Consider the following 20,194-nt stretch of genomic DNA (forward strand, 5'->3'; position numbering starts at 1 on the left):
TTTTGGTGTGCTCCGAACTAAACTGCCAGGTGTAACCTTCTCTGTCTCCCTCCATCTCTCCCTAGTAAAACATGTCTAGGCTAATTCTGCATGAAATGGATATTTTGGAGCCACAGGGCTTTCTTCTTCCCTGTGAATTTTTGATGTGTTGGGAGCATTCTTCACTGACTTGAATTTATTACTGCGGGGGCTTATATCTTGATGAGTGTTGTACTTAATAGTTTGTCTTTGCTGCTCATTTGTTGCTTCTCCAGGGATGTTTGTTTGTTGCTTCTCCAGGGAAGAGAATTTCAGGGAAGATAGAAACTGTTGAAATCAATCTAATCCTCCTCTGTCTTCCCTGAACGAGACTATGGGCCATTTTATTTGTGCTCTTGTTGTACCTGACAGTGTCTTTACTTGTCAGATTTGTTGGGGTTAGTAGAAGGCCTAGCCACTGGGAGTTGTTTGCTTGTTTCTTGTTTTTTTGTTTTTGTTTTTTTCTTTTCTTTCAGTGTTGGTTGGAATTATCACGGACTTTTCACAATCAAGTTAAGCTAAAGCACTCACTGGCTTTCAGGAACTGAAATTAGTTAATTGGCTTCTTTGGTAACCCCACCCTGAATTGCCTGCTATCCAAGACAGGCTTTTAATATTCCTCAGTGATCTTGGAGCTGCAGTTTGGACATCATATGTGGTTCTAGCCTGATAGGAATTGGCTATGAAAATCAACGCTGTTTTGTTTTGAGAGTAGTAGCTTATACTCCTTGCCTCCACAGGGCTGTGACTATCGCTAATATGATTCCTACCCAAATATCCATTCTCAGCAGTGAGAGAACTAAGACACTCTTTGGAGGAAGATGCTAAGAAATCCAATCTGGCAGGGAAGGAAACATTCTGCAAATCCAGTTCTGCAATTTTGGATTGTTTCTTTAAAAACTACAAGTGAGGCATGGCTTCGTGCAAGATAAGATGCTTTCAGCTCTCGAATTCGGGATAAGAATGGGCTGAGGGTAATCCATCAAGCCTTAGAGTCGCTGTTGATACGTCAGATGGTACTGCTGAATATGGCATTGTCAGCTGTGAAGAATACATTGTGTCTCGGTTGGTAATTCAGAGTCTGATCTGCAAGCCAGAACTAGGCTTTGTTATTTAGAGATCCTATTCTTTGCTCTAGAATGGATTAAATATTTAGTCTTCACTGAGTCACCTCAGAATGTGAGAAATTGGCTCTGTCATTAGGTAATTGCATTTTTTTTTCTCAGGCATTTAAAAAGATTGTGCTTCTTACCTCCGCCTGTTACTTATCACAAAATTTCTCAGGTTATTGTTTTTGAAAGAGGAAGCAACTAGAGGCCAAATAATACAGGCTGGTTTCAGAGTTTTGGGTTGTTTGTTTTTGTTTTGTTTTTTTTTAATTTCTCATTTATTAAGTGAATTTAATAGTGCATTTGGGAATTGTGTTACTACTCCTCCCTCTGTGCGTCCCAGCAATGTGGAATGGAATAGAACTGCAGAGTGCCAAAATCTTAGTCACTTTTCCAGTTTTCTTGAACAGGTTGAAGTCTGAATATAGTGGTGCTTGCTGTGTGAGTAGGTAGAAACATCACATTTTCTGTATAATTACAGAAAATTGGCTTGTAATTCTTTGTTAGGCTGAGACCATTTTCATCTCCTGGCCAATACATAGCAGGCAACTCATGGACAAATAGTGTTCATAAATCAGGACTTCCTGCATATTCTCCTGTAATTGTCCAAGAGTTTTGCCCAAGTATGAGTGAGAAACAGCAGCCTGCGGGCTTTTTAAAATTATTCTTTATAATGGAAGATACCGCGGCTGACCATGATGCATAGGAGAATGGCGAAAAGCCTGTTGTGTGTTGCTGTAGTTGAAGTAGGTTGAGCAGGCAGCAGTTCTGATCTGTTCCTTTTGATGCAGCCCTCTAAATACCAGCTTGTCCTCTACGTACCAGGCTGAAAAGTAACGTCAACCTGAGCCAGTTCCAGCTGCCAGTCAGAATTAGGCAATTGTTGAATTACAATGCGACCTGTCTTCAAATGATACCCAGCCGTCGACATCCTTATCGCAGGCCACGGAGGTTGTATTTCAGTATCTCCTTGTATGTGTTGAGGAACCTAGATTCCTTCTGTATCTGGTCTGTTTGGCTTTTGAAGGAGGTTTCTCTGAGATTCAGCTGGTTCTTCCATGGAAGAACTTTCAAACCTAAGTGTCACCAGTAATTATTATTTTTCTGAACTCTGGATCAGCATGCTGGGCTTTTGTTTGGGTTTTTTTTTGGAGAGGGTGATATGATCAGCAACATGGTTTTTTGCGCTCTGTTACCCAAGTGTTCACAGTCTGAGAAGTGTTGGGTCTGCCATAGTACAACATAACTCTTTTTGCCTTTCCTAAAACTCCTGTGATTTCCCCGCTGGTCAGCTTTCAGGTGAGCCCTCGTAATACACCCTCATGACTTCAGTTTTCCCTTGCTAAGCAGCTTCTTGGAGAATGCCTCTTCCGCATGCCTGTATTACAGAGCCTTTCTCTTAAATGCTTGCTTTCTTCTCTGGAGCTGGTTACTGCGTATCTTCATTATAGCGACTCTGCAGTCAGACTGTTCAGCAAAACATGGTGGCAGATCTTGGTGATGCTCTAATGAGTGTGACTGTTGGGTCACTTCTCCTTGGATTTGGTAGCTCAATCTGAAATTCCAGATTCTGGCAGTACAGATGATCCTCTGTGGCTGACTTCTTGCTCGTTGCTGAAACTTCCTCTGAATACCTGTAGAGAATCAGAAGCCTTGTAAAAAACAGTGCCCAAACCCACTGATGGTCTGTGAGAAGATTAATGAAGTTCTGACTGCCTGGGGAGCGTGTGTTTGTGATGTTGAGTGAACACAGGATCAGAGTGGCTTAACTGTGGTTGCTGCGGCCAGAATGGGAGATCCCCTTCCTCTCTCCTATTCCCCTGCACTGGTTTTGGGCACCTGCAGGACTGTGCAGTTGGCTGACTGACTTCTGAGCCCAGCAAAAACCAGCGTACTCCCTTTTTCTTGGTTTAGCTTTCTGTCGAATTAGGGAATTAGGGCTGCAAATCATCTCCCTGTACATTTGGGTTTGTGCCAGAGCTGGAGCAGCAGTAGTGTTAGAGCCTGGGAGAAGTGGCACCTACCCCTCGCCCCAACAGTGAGCTGTTAGATCTGCCTGTTCGTGTAGCGTGTAACTACGTCTGGAAGTATTATCACATTAAACTCAATCTCATCTTGCTTGGACTGGTGCTCAAAATAAAGGCTCTCCCCTACAGCACCAGGTACAACCGTGATGCATGTGAGAGGTGAGTTAGAGCAGCTCCCTCACCAGCTAAAACTGCTGGCGTTGGCATCAGGAAGGAGGCTGGAACATGAGGTGGGTGTCACGTTGCTCTGTCTGGGGGCAGTGTGATTTTTACTATTGTTATTTTTTTAAATGAGCGATTTGAACTGATCGTTGATATCCCCTTCCTGCAAGTGCCGTAGCCTGAGCAGCATTTCTCACCTGTCAGGGTAGGGGACCTGGGCTCTGCTAGCCAGCCCTACCTGCCATCAGTACCTGCCGCCTCAGGCGCTGCTTCTCTGCTTCCTGCTTGGGCTGGTTTATCTCCAAAGATTGTGTTGGCAAACTTCTTTCTAGGGGGTTCTCTGAGCAATTTAGTACAAAACCATGTTCCTAGCCACTAACCAAGCCATCTCAATACATTCAGGGAGAAGTTCCCAGGCGTTATTTCACGTTACTACCAATGGCTGGATCTAATGTATTACTTGTGTGTTGGCGAGACCCTTGATTTAACCCTGAGCTGATATGCATGGTTCAGGAGGGGGATGCAAATACCAAAGTCTGTTCAAAATAGTTATTGCTTAGTTTGGTTTTGATATCAAAGAATGACAAACAGTGCTGCTTTTGCCTCCATAGTGAGGAAGCAGCACTGGCTCCATGTGTTAATCTGGGCTTTGAATTCTGTGCTAGGATATTTGTATTCAGATTCAACAGGTATATGTAGTCTGTCATTTTTTTTCTGTTGATACTGTATTCTTTTGGGGGAAAAAAGTCTCTCCAAACTGTTCCGTGATTGTTAGTGTCACTGAATCATGGAGTTGGACTGTCAGTGCTGCAGTTCTGAATAGAGGATATTCATACTTTTAAAAGAGGGGGAAACAATCTGTACATTTCAGGAGAAGCATAGGATGTACAGTGTTGTTGCCCATTTTGGATTTGCAGTGTCCCCTTAACGTTTGGGGCTCAGGAGACTTTGCACTCCTCTGTACCATTTTGCTGATGCCTGGAGACATTGCAGGTGAACCACTTAATACCTCTGCTTACTTTTCTGTCTGTAACCTTAGAGACATTAATGCTCAGAGAGCTGCAATGAAGCAGGTGTTATAACATGTTTTTGAACAGGACTGCACAAGAATTAGAAGACATTCAGTTCCTCTTATGGGTTTTGGGTTTGGTTTTTTTTTCCAGATTCCAGAGACTTATTAAAGGAATTTCCACAGCCTAAAAACTTGCTCAACAGCGTGATTGGACGAGCCCTGGGCATTTCTCACGCAAGGGACAAGCTGGTGTACATCCATACCAATGGGCCAAGAAAAAAGGTAATCCTGTTGTGCTGGGGATGGGTGGTGGGCAGGTATGTTGCACATAGAGTGGGAAGTGAGCCAAGAATACTGCTAATCCTGGCTGTAACTCTTTAATAGAGAAAATTATACAAGTGTGTTAATTCCACATAAAAGTTGTGTGATAACCTTTCAAACAAATATTCTTGCTTTTTCCTCTTTCTCTTTATTTTCATATACTTTAATAGGTATATAAATGTACGTCCTGACCCTCTTCTTTTGTGTGTGGAAGGATGGATTTTTTTTCTTTTAAGTAGCTTGTTGTAACCGTCTTTTCTCAGCAGAAAGACACATAGTCTGCACTCAAATGTGTTGGGCTATGTACCCCACTACCTTAGAAAATTAAAATGTAAATGCTATATTTTAGACCTTAGTAGGCCTAGTTTTTATTGTAGATTCTAATAGATTAAATGCCTAAGCCCAAAATGTTCAATTGCAACCAGAAAAGAAGAATTTGTTTGCAATGGAGGGGGCGCTTCTAATATTACTTAAGGGCAAAATGAAATACAGACTCTTTTTTGTTGTTGTTGTTGTTAAATGATGCAGAGGAATTCCAAGCAAACAGTTTGCCAAGTAGTTTGAGCACTGACTGGGATGCGAGAGGCCTAGATCCAAATCTGTGCTATGAACTGAGCAGAAGTTCTTAACTGATGGGTGCTCTGTGTTCAAGGGTTTGCCTCCTTTTATCATCATACCAGCTCTCATTCTCGAGCTGAAAGCACTTTCCAGCTGAAGTTTAACTGTAACGTACATTCCAGGAAAAGATTCAGTTCTGATGGATTAACATTTTCCAATAACATTCTGTCTAAAATTTCCCAGACAGTTTTTATTACCACATCCTTTTTAAGCATCCCTGCGTTTTAAGCAGTACATTAGTAATGGTTACTTTAGAGTTCCTTTATTATTTATGTTTTTGTTTTTCTTGCTTTTCCTCGAGAAGTAGTGCAGTTTCCTAACTTAAATTTTGGAATGCTATAACCAATGCCTCATCATTTTAGTTTGCGTAATCACTTCACATTCTTGCTAGCACTTAAATAGATTAATGTTGAGGATAACTTCAGATTAAAAAGAAAACAAAAAAAGAAAAAAAAAAAAAAGGAGCTCTTGGAGAAAATGAGGGTTGGATTGCAAAAAAACCCCACCCAAAACCAACAACCCAGAAAAAGTGTGTGCAGACACAAGGACAGGTGAGACAACCTGGAGAAGTCTTGGTTGGAAGTGAGCAAGGGTTTTTTTGTGAGCACTAAGTTACTTGGCTTTCACAAGACAACTTTTTTTTCTCAGCAGGTCTGTGCCTTTTCATGCAGAGCCCCTAGGCAAAATACGTAGCAATTTCCTACAGTAAGATGAAATTCAGATGGCAGGCAGGCAGGCAGCCAGATGTAGACTGTTAAAAAGTTGGGAGCCTTTTCTCTAGCCTTATAGGTGGGGTTTTCCCAGCGGACCTAAATGCCACCTTTCATCTCTGCTGCAGAAACAGGAGAGAATTCCTTAGGCATTTCCCTCCTTTGAGCCTTGCAGAAACTCAGCTACAGCATCTGCAGGGCCAGGAGTAGAATGAGTTCTTCATTTGGAGCAATTTTTGAGAAAGGGCAGGGTTCAGCTTTCAGCATTCTTTGCCCCTGCAGGTTTTTCAGCTGCTCTCATCCAACTGTACTGGTATAAGAGGAGCTATGGTAGTACTGTTAGTTCTCTTAATAGCTTGTGTTGGGCAGTGCAAACTGAAGGCTAGGTTCTCCTGTGCCTGATGAGTATGGTAGCTGCCTGCATAACTGTGATGCAATATGCTGCTAGTTAAAATTACAGTAAGGAAGCAGTTAGGAAGATTTGCTTGCCATTGAGACTGGAAATGTGGAGAGTGCATGTTGCTTCTCAGGCATGGTCTGGTATGCTGCAGTATACATAGGAACAGGTACTCTGAAACTGAATTGTTCTTGTAATGAGCTCTTGGCCTCTGACTCCTCTAAGCTGACACACTGCAGCCTGTGAAGCTCTGGCCCAGAGTACATGGCACTGTGCTGGAAATCAGCCTGGCTTCTGGACCTGGTTCAGCCATGCAGCTTCCGTGTGACTGTGGGCACCTTGTATCCCTTTCTCTTCCTATGTTACTGGAATGAAGCTTCCCATAAAGGGACCAAATGAGCAGTTTGTTTGGGATTTTCATTTGTAGTTCTCTTCTTTGCCTGGAGTGCAGAGATGTTTGAAGTAGCGATGCTCCTGGTGGAGGAGGGAGGTTGTTCTGTGCTGTCTCACTTCACTGGTTACCTTTGCTTTTCAGAAAGTCACTCTGCATATAAAGTGGCCAAAGAATGTGGAAGTGGAAGGCTATGGGACCAAGAAGATTGATGCTGAGAGGCAGGCAGCAGCTGCAGCGTGTCAGCTCTTCAAGGTGAGCTTATGCTCCTCCTTAGCTTGAAGAAACAAGCCTTTGAGTGCGCAGGCCTCGTCCATTTTGGTGATATGATTTCTGACTTTTATCTCTCTCTTTGCCTGTTTGCTTTCTTAGTTGGCCTGTCTGTTAATCAAGGGTAGAGGGTAAAGTCTTGAGCTGTCTGAATCCATTTGAGCTTAAAAGCCCACTTACTTCAGCCAGGCATGAGCTCACTAAATTCTTTGAGTTCTGGTCTTTGTTCTTTATGTCTTAGACCTTAATCAGCTTCTATCTAGTCTCAGCATCTATGCTGAGTAGAGCTTCCCTTGGGTATCTTTGCTGTTACTGTTCACTAACTCACACTTCTATTAGTCTACCTGTGTGTATTTGCAAGTGTAGTACCTTCAGAGGCTCTTGTTTCCTCTTCATGTAAGCCATAGCATGGCAATTACGTGTTCTGTTTTACAATTACTCTTTTAAAGTTATGCTAGTCTGCCACTTATTTATGGCTGGAAGTGGTTGGTATGTGTGCACAGCCAGTATCAAACAAGTACAGTAAAGTTTTATAAAGGTCCCCGTTTAAGATACGGCATTATATAGCTGCTATCTGAGAATAAGATGCATTTTTGTCTTCAGCTCTGCCACTGACTGTTGTCTGTAACCTTGAGCAAGTGAGTTTGCTTTTGGAGTTTCCCTTTCATCTATGGAGTAGAAACAATGATTCTTCCTACTAAGGAGCCTAGAAAAGATGCTGTGGATACTCTAACAATAAGAGAGCTTTTTGTTTTGGTTGTAGATCAAGAAAGCTACATTAAGAAGTAACTATTTAGTTTTTAAATTAAGCCTTCAGAAGTTAAGAATTGCAGCATGAAAACTAGCGGTTTCTTCAGCTGGCCTCTGTGCTTAGGCTAGTTTCTTTAATCCTGTGATTGGCAAAACTTGTTTCACTGACTGACTTTGTTCTACCTGAAGCATGGTTGGTGCTCATTCAGTTAACATTTGCTGGAAACATGTTCTTGTTCTATCCTCTCTAGTCAGTGTGAAACAAAAGCATTGTTTCCTGCTTGCTTTGAGAGCCTGGAGGTTTTCAAAGGAAAAAAATTTCCTACCTATGCTTATATTTTTCTCCAAATTTTGGGAAATGACTGAACTGTATTTTCAGTATAGAGCTAAAAAAAACCCCCCAAAATCCTAAACCATAGATTCAGCATGCAAAGTTTTGAACTCTGATGCTTTGCCAGCTAAACCTATAACCTAACAGAAGACCCTCATAATGGGAGGCCTTGTGCAATCTTAGCCATAGAAATAGCCACAAATGGTGCTTTAAGTAAATAGTCATCAGTTCAAGAAAAGTAGTCATGTCTAATTGGTGCAGAGAGTGTATGAATATAGTGATGTTGGGTACAGCACCTAGCAAAGTGAATTCTTGCTGTCTTAGGCACTCGTACAGTACAAAATAGTACGGCCTTGTCTAATATGGGGCCATTGAGAGGCCTAAAGATGTAACTTTTAATTTATTACAGTGGTCTGGTAAGACATGGTGTGTCTTGCACTCTAGATATGTCTGGAGCTTCTTGTAAGGTTCAGTCCAAATGCAGGTGGTGGGCCAGCAGTAATTAGGAACTCTTCTCTTTCAAAAACTGTTGGGTTAGGGAGATCTTACTACTGCGTATATAAATAACTGTTCCTGTGAAAAGAAAGAAGATGAACCATTCCCTGTATTCTTATCTTGTGTTATCCCAGATTATACTTGTTTAGACTAGCGTTTCCAAAAAGGTGCATTTCATGCTCTGACATGGGTTTCAAAACTTCAGAATGCTAAACATAGTTAATAGTTCGTAAAATACCAATAAATCTTGGCCCACCCTTTCTAATAAGCTCTATGATGCTAAGCAATTGTGCCCTGGGAAGTGAGGTTAGTGAACAGATTCCCTTTCTTAAGAAATAATGTCAGGAGGAAAGCTTTATGTTTCAGAAAGTCTCTTTTCTTTCTGTCCTTTGCTGTGGGATATGAAGAATTGCTCCTGCATTTCTCTCCTTTACAAGGTGTGTTTTGGTTTCCTGCAGAGTTACCCATATCTGTCTCTTTACTGCAGCTAACAATGCATTTTCCTCTTGTAGGGCTGGGGTTTGCTGGGGCCCAGAAATGAGCTCTTTGATGCTGCAAAGTACCGGCTTCTCGCTGACCAGCTTGGCTGTCCCGACGAGAGGTGGTGCTCGGAGGGCAAGTGGCGCTCCAAGTCCGGACCTTCTCTCGCTGACTTGTCGACCTGCTGGCGACGGATGGAGCCAGACGATTCCATCCAGCCTATGGAACAGGGCAGGATGCCTAAAGCAATGAGGAGAGAAGAGCTGGAGGAAGGGGAGCTAGAGGAAGGGGAACTGGAGGAAGGAGAGCTGGAAGAAGAAGCAATCGATGTTTCCGATTATCTACCTATGGCACATCAGGATGCCCGAACCCCAGGCAGAGATGCAAGGTACGTCTGCCCTGATAGCTGCTAATCCCGGGCAGTAAAGAAGAGAGACTTTTCTTCGTAGCTGATGCGTCCCTGCAGTTCCTCACAGTTCAGCTGCAGCTTTCCATGTTGCTGCTGTGGCCTGTAGGTGGGCCAAACGCTGACTACTGTACCGTTCTCTGTGCAAGCAATGGTGGGGCAGCGTGGTCTTGTACCTGGCTATCATTCCAAGGGAATGCACAGGCATCTTCTCTGGAGTCTTGCCCTTTGGATAGGCTGCTGCCTACTTGTTACCTGCTGTTCTTACTCTTCTATGCCTAAAGAGGTTTCCATTCCCAGAAAGTGTGCGTGTGTGCTTAGACCTTTTTTGACCACCCTGGTATTTGAGGGCAATATTAAATCTTCACTTTTTTGTCACCATGGTTGTTTGCTTGACTTCATATTTTATGAGCACAAAACTTTGATTTTCAATAGTCGACAGGAGTAACATCAGTAAGGACCTGGTGGTGGTGGTTGTTTTTTAGGGATGCTCTTTGAATTCAGAATTATTTATTTATTAATTAAATCTGTTAAACTCTGTTGACGTTATCTGGTTTATAGTGCTAGTGTAAAGGTTTGATTGCTTTTTAGTAGGTGGCTTTACTGGGCTCGGAGTAACTGTTCTGTGACTGACAGATTTTAGTAGCAAGATGCAGTTTGACTTTTCAGATGACCAAAATTATCTGTGCCTTTAACTACTTGGTTTCAGACCTCAGTAGCAGACCTGAAGTGAGGTGGGTCTGAGCACAGAGTAGATATTTGTATATCAAACTGTTCTCATCTTCCATCTAGCCGAGGAGGGAGTTCCATTGAAATGACAGATGACAACACTGCCATCCGTGCCCTGACACAGTTCCCACTTCCCAAAAATCTCCTGGCCCAAGTGATTCAGATTGCAACCTCTTCCTCCACAGTCAAGGTAAGGTGCTGTTTGACCCCTGCCAGGGACGAAGCTCAAAGACTCTGACTAGAATCAGTTTGGACGCTTTTTTTGGGCAGCTGAGAACTGGGGAGAGAAGGGAAGTTAAAACTAGGCCTAGAAAAATCAGCCTGAAGAGCAAGGAAAAGACTTTGTGGTGGGAATTGAGGAAATGTCTTAATAGAAGCATGAGGAATGTTGTTACTTGAGGCCAGTGCAACAGAGAAGCTGCCATCTGAATGACGGGGAATATTTTCTAAGGTGATAGGTTTGCATTTCCCTATATATCTGCAACAAACACAAGTTTGTGTTACTCGGAGCAATGTGTAATTTCTGTGCTGACAGAATCTTTCCACAACTCAATTCTGCCAGTATCTGGTGATCCTCCTCCTTGGTATGTGTCACCCACCTCCTTTCCAGACCTCATGTGCTTAGCAAACAGTAGCTGTGCTCCACCCATAGGCTCTCAGTGATGTTCTCCACACAGTTGTCTGCTCTCATTTCTGCTTATCCAGTGCCTTGTGAGCTGGCGGAGTGGAATTCAGTGCAGTAAACCTGTTCCAGTGCACTGTTTAAAAAAACAAAACAAAACAAACAAAAAACCCAAAACACAATTTAAGCTCTGCTTAGAAATATTGGGATGTATTTGAAAATGCCTGCCTAGCTATGTAGGTTCTTAACACCTCTCCAAATCTGATGTTGTTTGTGTCCTTTAGGAGTACATGCAGTTCCGCACAGTAGGCACCAAGACGAAGATCTGCAAGCTCACGCTCCGCTGGCCCTGTCCAATGACTTTTGCTGCCAAGGGCCGTCGCAAGGTGGAGGCAGAAAACAAAGCGGCGGCACTAGCCTGTCAGAAGCTTAAGGTAACTGCACGTGGCTCCTGCATCCCATATCTAATGTGTCTATGAATTATATGTCTAGGCTCCTAGCACCTGCGTTCCTGTATTTGAGCCTAATGGGGTGATGCCTGAAACTTTCTGATCTTTGACTTTATGCTTAATAAACACATATTTCGGAACCTTAGGATTCAGTCCAAACTGCTGTTGTACCCATTTAGTGTCTAATCTGTGATGACCCCTTGAAGGCTGTTTTGCTTGTTTTGAGCCCTCACAAAGTGATGTGTAGGAATGACCCTGGAAGTGTTAGCCTGTTTGCTTGACCACCTTGCTGCTGTCTACTAGGACAGACGATCTTCTCATTCCTGTAGGTGGACTAATCCAGACACATTGCTGCAATAGTTTCACTGCAGACTCTGGAGTCAGCAGAGGGGAAGTCCAAGAAATAGTGTAGGACTTATTGAATTGGCACAACATACCAGGACTATAGCAAGAGAGTTAACAGCCCTTGCAAGAGGGTTTTGTCAGATACAATTGTGGCTGCTCTTTCCTTGATGGGTCTGTGTAAGACCTTCTTGTGAGCATTGTGTTGGGGGCAGGTAGCAGCTGGCTCCAGTGTGTCTGTTTCACCAGAGTTGAGATGGGATCATGTCTTGTTTCTTGCTGTAGCAAAAGCAGGAAATGATGGATTTGGGATATGGGGTAAGGAGTTTGCCCATCTGAACACGTAGGACCCACATGCTCCGTACACCAGCACTTTGTGTGCAGCAGTGTTGTGTCTGACAGTGTTGTTTGCCTCTTCCTTTTCAGAGCCTTGGGTTGGTGGACAAGAACAACAACCCCCTCAGCCATGCTATGTACAACATGACTTCACTCCGGGAGCTTGGTGAGAACCAGAGGAAACCCTGCCACATCAAAGTCCCTGAAGCAACCCTGCGCAAGATTGAGAACTATCTGAATCATGTAAGGCTTGCTCAGCTGTCTGAGAATCACCTTTGGCTCATCCCTTTTAACTTCTGGAATTGCACATGGGTTGAAAGCTTTATGTCAAAATGTTGAGGGAATTCATGGCTTGATAGTTTGCCACAAAAACTAATCAGTCTCTGCTGATTCTCCTTTGGGGAATGGAGACCCTTTCTGGGCAGTGGGCCTTCTCTGTATGCATCTGTGACGTTTGTCTGCATTATTTGGTTTGGGATGTTACGGAGTGTAGTTTTGGCTTGCTTATAGACTCTGTTGTAGGCTTATGGATTCTGCCTTGTGCAGGCATTGGTTCCATTAAACTCTGGCTGTGCCTTGTAGCTTTACAAGAACCAGGTGCCGGTACTTGCACATTTCCCTTGGGAGTGTCTCGCAGTATTGTACCTTAGTGGTAGGTGCAAGTCCCCAGGCACCTGGTGGTGCTTTCACCCAGGAGATCCCTCTCCCTGGTGGACCAGCGGTGAACAGACACCCATGGGAGCTGAAGCAGTGCCGAGACAGGGTTCCATAGGAGCATTCACTGTCAAGGCAGGATTTAGTGCTAAGGTAAGATGAGGTTGAGCATAGCTCAGGTACAAATGTGTATAGCTTTAGTGAAGTCATTGAAAATAGTGTCTGTGTTTCGAAGTTGGCAAGTCACTGATGCAGTGCTCTTGGGCCTGAACAGTAAAGATCTCGGGCTATCTTTACAGTATCTTACAGATAATTTAAAGTAAACGAAGCAATAGTGTATGTCCTAGAAAGCCGAGACTGTGCCTAAGACAGCAGCCACTTCTGCCTGACCTGCTGTAAGTGACTGAACCAAGGGCTAGAAAAGTTAGAAAAACAGCAGCATCTTGAAGGAACTTGGTCTGCCTCCTATGCTTACACGAACATGAGCTGTCACACCATGTGTGGAAGGGATGGCTTTGTGACTGAGTAAGGCTGAATCCAAAAGTACTGATTTGTAGCTGAACTTTTAATCCTGCGAACATCTGGGCCAATGCTTTGATTTGTGTTCTAGATGATTCCTGACCTATTGTTGCTCCTTTTAGTGCTTCCTGTGGGATGTGGAACTTCTGTTTTTTCTTTTGCCAAGACAGAATATTTCTGGCTTAGCTGAATGCTTATGTTTTGTGCAAGTTACGTGTCTGGGCTTCCTGAGGGAGAGAAGGGCGGTGGTGTAACTTGATAGTTTCCAAAAGTTGTCTTTGAGGGGCTATTGCATCACTTGCATGCAGCATAGCCACTGACTTGGAGAGCTTGAGTTACTGTTTTGTGCCTGTCAGTTCAGGCATCAGCGCTAATACCCCTCTTAAGATAGCGGGTGCAATGAGGAAAATGCAGGGAGCTGTGCAAGTTATTTCTCACTTTAAATAACCTCAATTCAGGATAAAAGTGGCTGAGTTACCTAAAATCTGAGGAGACTTTGGCAAAGCTTTGTGGTCACTGCAAAGCCAGTCTGGCTGAGTCTGTTCCAGGCACTTGTTTCTCTCTGCCCTTCTCAGGACTGATACTAATCTTTTTGTCCCTGCCAACTTTCTCCGTCTCTCCCAGTATCCAGTGGACATCAGGGAATCCAGGCCCCGGATTGCTGATGACATGATGAACCTGAGCAAGGAATCTGGTGCGATAAGTGATGCAATCACAGGGAAGACATACATACCCATGTTGGAAGCAGAGGAAGTGCGCCTTAGCCAGAATCTCCTGGCCCTCTGGAAAAGGAGAGGATCCTCGTGGCAGGAGAGCCACCCACTGCCAGTAGATCCTCACAAGGACACCATCCTATCAGCCATCGAGCAGAACCCTGTAGTGGTAATAGCAGGAGATACAGGCTGTGGGAAAACCACGAGGATCCCTCAGCTCCTGCTGGAACACTACATCCTGGAGGGACGTGGCGCCCGCTGCAATGTAGTGATCACCCAGCCAAGGAGGATCAGCGCCATCTCGGTCGCCCAGCGTGTGGCACAGGAGTTGGGTCCCAACATGAGGAAGAACGTGGGCTACCAGGTGCGACTGGAGAGCAAGCCACCTGCCAGGGGAGGAGCCCTGCTCTTCTGCACCGTGGGCATCCTGCTGCGGAAGCTGCAGGGGAACCCCAGCCTGGAGGGTGTCAGCCACGTCGTGGTTGATGAGGTCCACGAGCGAGACGTCAACACTGATTTCCTGCTCATCCTGCTGAAAGGCATCCAGAAGCTCAACCCTGACCTGCGCCTGGTCTTAATGAGTGCCACAGGAGACAATCAGCGTTTCTCACATTACTTTGGGGATTGCCCTGTGGTCAAGGTGCCGGGCTTCATGTACCCAGTGAAGGAGTACTATCTGGAGGAGATCTTGGCCAAGCTGGGCCGGCACCGACACCGGCACTATGAGATCAAGGTGGGTATGCAGTGTGGCATTTAAGCTGTTTCCCTTGGATGAGGCACTGCCTTCTGGCATATCAGCAGGGGAGATTTTGGGCCTGGAACTGGTCCCTCTTTTCTGTGGTTGTTGGACAGCGTTTGTTTAGCTTTAATTCCATGTCAACCCTTGTGAGGTAAAGTCAGCTTAATAGAATCCCAGAGTATTTTGATTAAATGATAGATAAAGATGACTTCAGATTTGGGTCTAAGTTACTTTCGTCCCTCTTTAACCTGAAGCTTATCTTATGTTTGAGTAAGCTAACAGCTCATTGTACTTGTGTATGTATATACATAGGTGCAGACTTGATTGTTTGCATACTCTGTGCAAGCCTCATCCGAGACTGGGATGGTTATGTCTTACTGCAGTCTGTTACCTAAGTGCTCGCCATCCTGCATGACTGAATTCCCTGATGACTCCTTTTTGCAACCAGTCTTACTGTTCCTCTGGAAAAGACCCTTCAGACGTGTAGTCTTTGCTGTGGTTGTTCTTTCTTCAGTTGTGGGTCACGGAGTCACAGAACCGTTCAGGTTGGTAGGGACCTCTAGAGATCATCTAGTCCAGGCTGCTGGGCTAGAAGCTGTCAGCCCATTTCTCCAGCCTGTAGAGGTCCCTCCCTATGGCTGAGCAACCATCTGGTGTATCAGCCACTTCTCCTACTTTTGTATCATCAGCAAACTTGCTTAGGGTGTCCCATTGCCTTCAGGGCAGTCTCCCTGTTTCTGTGGTGGCTAGGATTTTTATCTGCGCTTTTTAAGCTGGCCTGATAGGTACAACGTCCAAATTACTGAGAGATAAAAAAGGTGCTGCTCTGTGCCTGGTGGATTTGAAGTCCCAGGTGCATATGGCACAGTTTTGTCCCCCAAAATTTCATGTTAATTTTTGTTACTTGTTGGATGCTGTTCAGTAGAGGTACACAAAACTCAGTTAGCTTCCAAGTCTGGAGAAAGGGAAAGGGACTTTATATTCTCACTACACAGCAGAGGAAACTGGCAGCAGTTGTGACCAGAGCAGGTTCCAGATGGAGCCAAAACCAGGCTCCTGAGGTTCCTGGCTCCTAGTCCTGGGCAGGCCGTCCAAGTACACGCATTTGCTTTCTCCAGAAGATGCTCTGGGAGGCCGTGCGCCTTTCTGCTGTCTGCTAGATTGTGACTCACTTATCTGCATGTGTCCTGTTTTATCCAGCAATCAGATGATGAATGTGTCCTTGATCTTGATCTGATCACTGACCTCGTACTCCAGATTGATGCTCACGGAGAACCAGGTAGGTTCTGCCTGCCCCTTTGCTCTTTTTTCTTTTGCTGGGGAGGAAAAAATGAACCCTGGAGAGGCCAGACCCTTTGCAGAGAAAACAGGATGCTGACCTGACTTCTGCAAGGCCACCTTGGATTCCTGTTGAACTGAGTGGTCTCGAGCAGTGTGGCATGAGCTAATTCTGGGTCTTTGGCTAAGATAACATCTGAGTCCTTAGTGTCTCAGTCTTAGTCTCCTGAGATACCACTGTTCTGGGGTGAAGGGCAAGACTTGTCTGTGCTCCAGCATTTACAACCTTGAGGTGCACAATTTAGTTATTTTTCTGTATTGGGGACCTATCCCTGTTAAATATCTTTGCCTGGGAGGTGATGTTTTTGTGAAGAAGGCAGGACTCTCAGATGACTTCAAGAGGTTTAAGTGTTTCAGAGCTAGCGGAAGGTATTCATCTTCAAACTACAGGTAGCCTGGTTTCTTTCTGGCTTTAAAACTTTGCCCTAACGAGCTCACAGAAGCAGATATAGCATAGCAGGTATGAAGTCTAGACAAACGTTCCCCTGGGTCTGACTTCACATAATGGCTGTATCTGTCATTGTTCTTGATGAGTATGATGCAGGTTTCCTTAGAGATCAGCTGTCAGGGGGCGTCACAGACCAGGGCCCTACTTTTCTTTGGGTTTCTTGGCCTAAAGGTTGCTGTGGACTTGGGGAAATAACAGGTGTCCCTTTTGTGCAGCAGAAGCAGTTTCTGTGTCTCCAGCTGCGGAAGAGTGCTTGAATTTCTAGGTTGCTTGTTCTGAACTCTTGCTTCTTTTCAAGGTGGGATCCTCTGCTTCCTCCCTGGCTGGCAGGAAATCAAGGGAGTGCAGCAGCGCCTGCTAGAGATGCTCGGATCTCAGAACAGCCGGTACCTCGTCTTACCAGGTGAGATGGCAGCGCCAGACCTTTTCTCCCCAGGATTCAGGGGAATGGCTAGGCCAATTGACTCGATGAGCCCCTTCAGCAGTTGCACTCTGATACAGAGCAAGCTTGTATGCTCTGATGTACGTACCTGTTGTGTAATTGTGCATGTTAAACACAAATAACTCCTCCTAGCAGAGGCCATCTAAACCTGTATGTGATCAAAGAAACTGGCTTCCTGTTTGCCTCCAGCAAATCAGAATCAGGCAAGGAGGAAACAGCTAAATTCTGCATTGCTGTAGCTGCATGCTGAGCCTAAATAGGAAAGATCTTCAAGCCCTGTTTTGCAGGATGGAGATGTACGCTGTAGCTCAGCTTTTATTAGTGAATTTAACATTCTGTATTCCAGGAGGGAAATTTATAACAAAAGCCAGTATTACTCTGTGAGGCTGTAAGGTTTTGGGGGTTGGTTTGGTTGGGGTTTTTGTTTGTTTTTTAACAGCCCTCCCCATTCAGTGTCAAATAAGGCCAGCCAGGAGCACAACTTTGAGCGGCTCAGTTGCTAATAAATGCAGGTGTTCTTTTGTGAAAACTGCATGTTCTTGTGCTCCCCTGCTGTTCCGTGCGGTTGCTGGGAATTTCTCCGCATCACTGATCTGTAATAGGGCAAATATGTGATATAGAAGAGTTACAGGCCCTTGCTGATAACCATTTTTGACCAAGTGAAACCAAATGACAATGAGGATGCCCCATCGGCCTTTTGAAAAGGGGGAGCTGCAAAACTGGACTGTGGCAGGGAGTGGGACTTCTGCATGGGGCCCAGGGATGTTCTGGTGGTGCCATTAGCCTCTCTGGGGCGGGAGGTGACCAGAGCTCCTGCTGATGTTGAGCCATAGGTTGAAGCAACTGAAATGAGGCCTTCCCTAATGATGTGTGGAATTTTTTTTTTTTTTTTTTTTTTTTTTCCTGGGGTCTGGCTGGCAGGAAACTACTGACAATGAACACTTACAAGTGGTGTCCCCATTTCTGGAAGCGGGAGGTGATGGTACAAGAAGGCTGAGAATCTCTGCCCACCTTGGCCTTGTACTGTGAAGCAGCTCAGCAGGGCTGGACTGACTCTGGTTTTATTTCCTAGTGCACTCCAACATCCCCATGATGGACCAGCAAAACATATTCCAGCGGCCTCCACCTGGCGTCAGGAAGATTGTCCTGGCCACCAACATCGCTGAGACCTCCATCACCATCAATGACATTGTGCATGTGGTGGACAGTGGCACGCACAAGGAGGAACGTTATGACCTGAAGACCAAGGTACTGATGCTTTCTTGCCTCTAAGTGCATTTGGGATGTACTGGAGATAATGGATGTTCTCAGAGGAAGATTCAAGATGCCATTAATGGGATGATAGAGCTGCTTCCCATTTGGCCCCTAGGGTACTGGCACTGTGTCCCTGTTTGGGGACAGAGTGTTTGACTCATCACCCAGAGAGTGTTTGCCTTTACCAAGCTCTCTGCCAGGCTCCTCATCGACTTCTGCTGAACAGGCAAAAGTCTGGTGTCTTCAAAGAAATTTAAGGCCAATCCTACTCCCTCCCATCTCTCTGTTACACCATCTACCATCTGTAACTTTTCCATTTGCTTTCTGCCTTTTTCTATGATTTCATCGTAAATCTCTTTCTAGCCAAAGCAGGGCAGCTCTGACCTATTAGGTACTGCTCTCGTTTGACGCTATCTTGAACCCAATGCCGTAGCTTGTTAGTCAGCTTTAAGGGGAGGGGGTTTACACTGCTCTGAGGCCACGTTTCTGGTGGTGTTGGGCCCTGCGAAGGCTCTTGTGTGTATGCTTTTGTAACAACGTGAAGGCAGCGGTGCCACTGTTGCTCTTGGAAGAAGGGATTCTGGCTGTATACTGCTGCCCCTTCCCCTCCCAGTGCTAGAACATCTTACAGGGCCAGGTGGCAATTCACACCTTGGAACAGTTCTAGTTTAAAAACAACCTTTAGCGGGGCAGTGGGATGAGCCCCTGGGGAGCGCAGTGGTGCGGGGCCGAGGCAGGTGCCCAGCAGATGGCATCAGGGTCTCATCTGTGCACTGAGCGGCTCAGGCCTTCACGCTGCTGCCTGCTAGAGACTGGCACTGCAAGATGCAGGAGAGTGGGAGAGGTTTTCCTTGCCCTTGAGCGGGATGGTTGATCAGTCATGAGGAGTCTTGGGCATCTGTGGACAGGATGGAAAGCTGCATTTAAACAGGACAGAGAGCCGTGAGAGCATTCATGCCTAATTCTTCTTCTCCTAGGTGTCCTGCCTGGAAACGGTGTGGGTGTCCAAGTCAAATGTGGTGCAGAGGCGAGGGCGTGCTGGCCGCTGTCAGTCGGGATTTGCCTATCACCTCTTCCCTCGCAGCCGCCTGGACAAGATGCCAACTTACCAGGTTCCAGAGATCCTACGCACCCCACTGGAGAACCTGGTGGTTCAGGCCAAGATCCACATGCCGGAGAAAACAGTAAGCGCAGTACATGCCTGCAAGACTGCAGCTGACTGAACCAGCAGGATGTGGCCTGCTTGGTGCCAGTTCCAGAGATGTGATCTGACCACAAACATGAGTAGGGAAAACCCAAGATGCTGATGACTTTTAGTTGTTGCTTTCCTACATGCAGTGCTGTCTAGGGAAGTTAAGACCAGGAAATGTATAGATTGCTTCGATTACAGAGTGTGTCTAAAAGACTCTGCAAGAATGGAGAGGGCTGAGTTTATATCCCTGTAGGCAAACAAAGAGGGAACCGTGTTGCAGTGTGGGGCCCTGGGGCAGGGCAGTGGGCTCCCAAGGGCTCTCCCACACTTCTGTATGGGAAACATGCCCTTTTTTTTTTTCTTTTTTTTTTTTTCCTTTTCTTTTCTCTTCCCCCTGCTGTGTTGCAGGCAGTTGAATTTCTGTCCAAGGCTCTGGACAGCCCTGACATCAAAGCTGTGGATGAAGCAGTGATCTTGCTGCAGGAGATTGGTGAGCTAATGCTCTGTCCTGGTGTGGGTGTGATGGAAACATGTTTGCTGTCTAAACGGGGGAAGTGGGAATTGGCACAGGATCCTGTGGGACAGACTGGGCTGGATTGTCCCCGGACAGGGGTGGCAGCTGATAGGGACTTCCCAAACCACACACGTTGTGGTGCTGTTTTGTTTCCCACGCTGCTTTGCTCAAGAAGTGGGTAGAACTTCCCAAAGTTTAAAACAAAGGGGGGGGATGACAGAAAAAGAAGGAAAGTTGTGATTTGGAGTTCATAGCTGGGGTCTTGTTGATTGTCATCTGGGTGTTACAGCCTTTTCTTTGGCCTCAGGTCAGTCAGACCTGGGAGGTTCTGGGTGCTTATTGCAGGCACCTGTGCTGTGTGCCTCTTCTGAAGGTTGCACTAAATCTTGCAAGCCTGGTAGGTGGG

General features: G+C 45.4%; 1 protein-coding gene across 5 annotated transcripts in view; it reads left to right on the plus strand.

Annotated features, from left to right (window-relative positions):
- DHX30 (DExH-box helicase 30) overlaps nt 1-20,194 on the plus strand; it is a 36,953-nt gene that overhangs the window by 11,922 nt on the left and 4,837 nt on the right. For all 5 annotated transcript variants that reach the window (XM_069778456.1, XM_069778455.1, XM_069778452.1 and 2 more), the window contains 12 exons: nt 4,480-4,610; nt 6,910-7,020; nt 9,124-9,479; nt 10,290-10,416; nt 11,133-11,282; nt 12,066-12,218; nt 13,773-14,594; nt 15,801-15,879; nt 16,685-16,789; nt 17,901-18,076; nt 19,060-19,266; nt 19,683-19,764. In XM_069778456.1, the coding sequence (XP_069634557.1) occupies nt 4,480-4,610; nt 6,910-7,020; nt 9,124-9,479; nt 10,290-10,416; nt 11,133-11,282; nt 12,066-12,218; nt 13,773-14,594; nt 15,801-15,879; nt 16,685-16,789; nt 17,901-18,076; nt 19,060-19,266; nt 19,683-19,764 (2,499 nt within the window). The remainder of the gene's footprint in view (nt 1-4,479; nt 4,611-6,909; nt 7,021-9,123; nt 9,480-10,289; nt 10,417-11,132; nt 11,283-12,065; nt 12,219-13,772; nt 14,595-15,800; nt 15,880-16,684; nt 16,790-17,900; nt 18,077-19,059; nt 19,267-19,682; nt 19,765-20,194) is intronic.

Source organism: Haliaeetus albicilla, chromosome 2, assembly GCF_947461875.1.
Source record: "Haliaeetus albicilla chromosome 2, bHalAlb1.1, whole genome shotgun sequence".
NCBI classification, from domain to species: Eukaryota; Metazoa; Chordata; class Aves; order Accipitriformes; family Accipitridae; genus Haliaeetus; species Haliaeetus albicilla.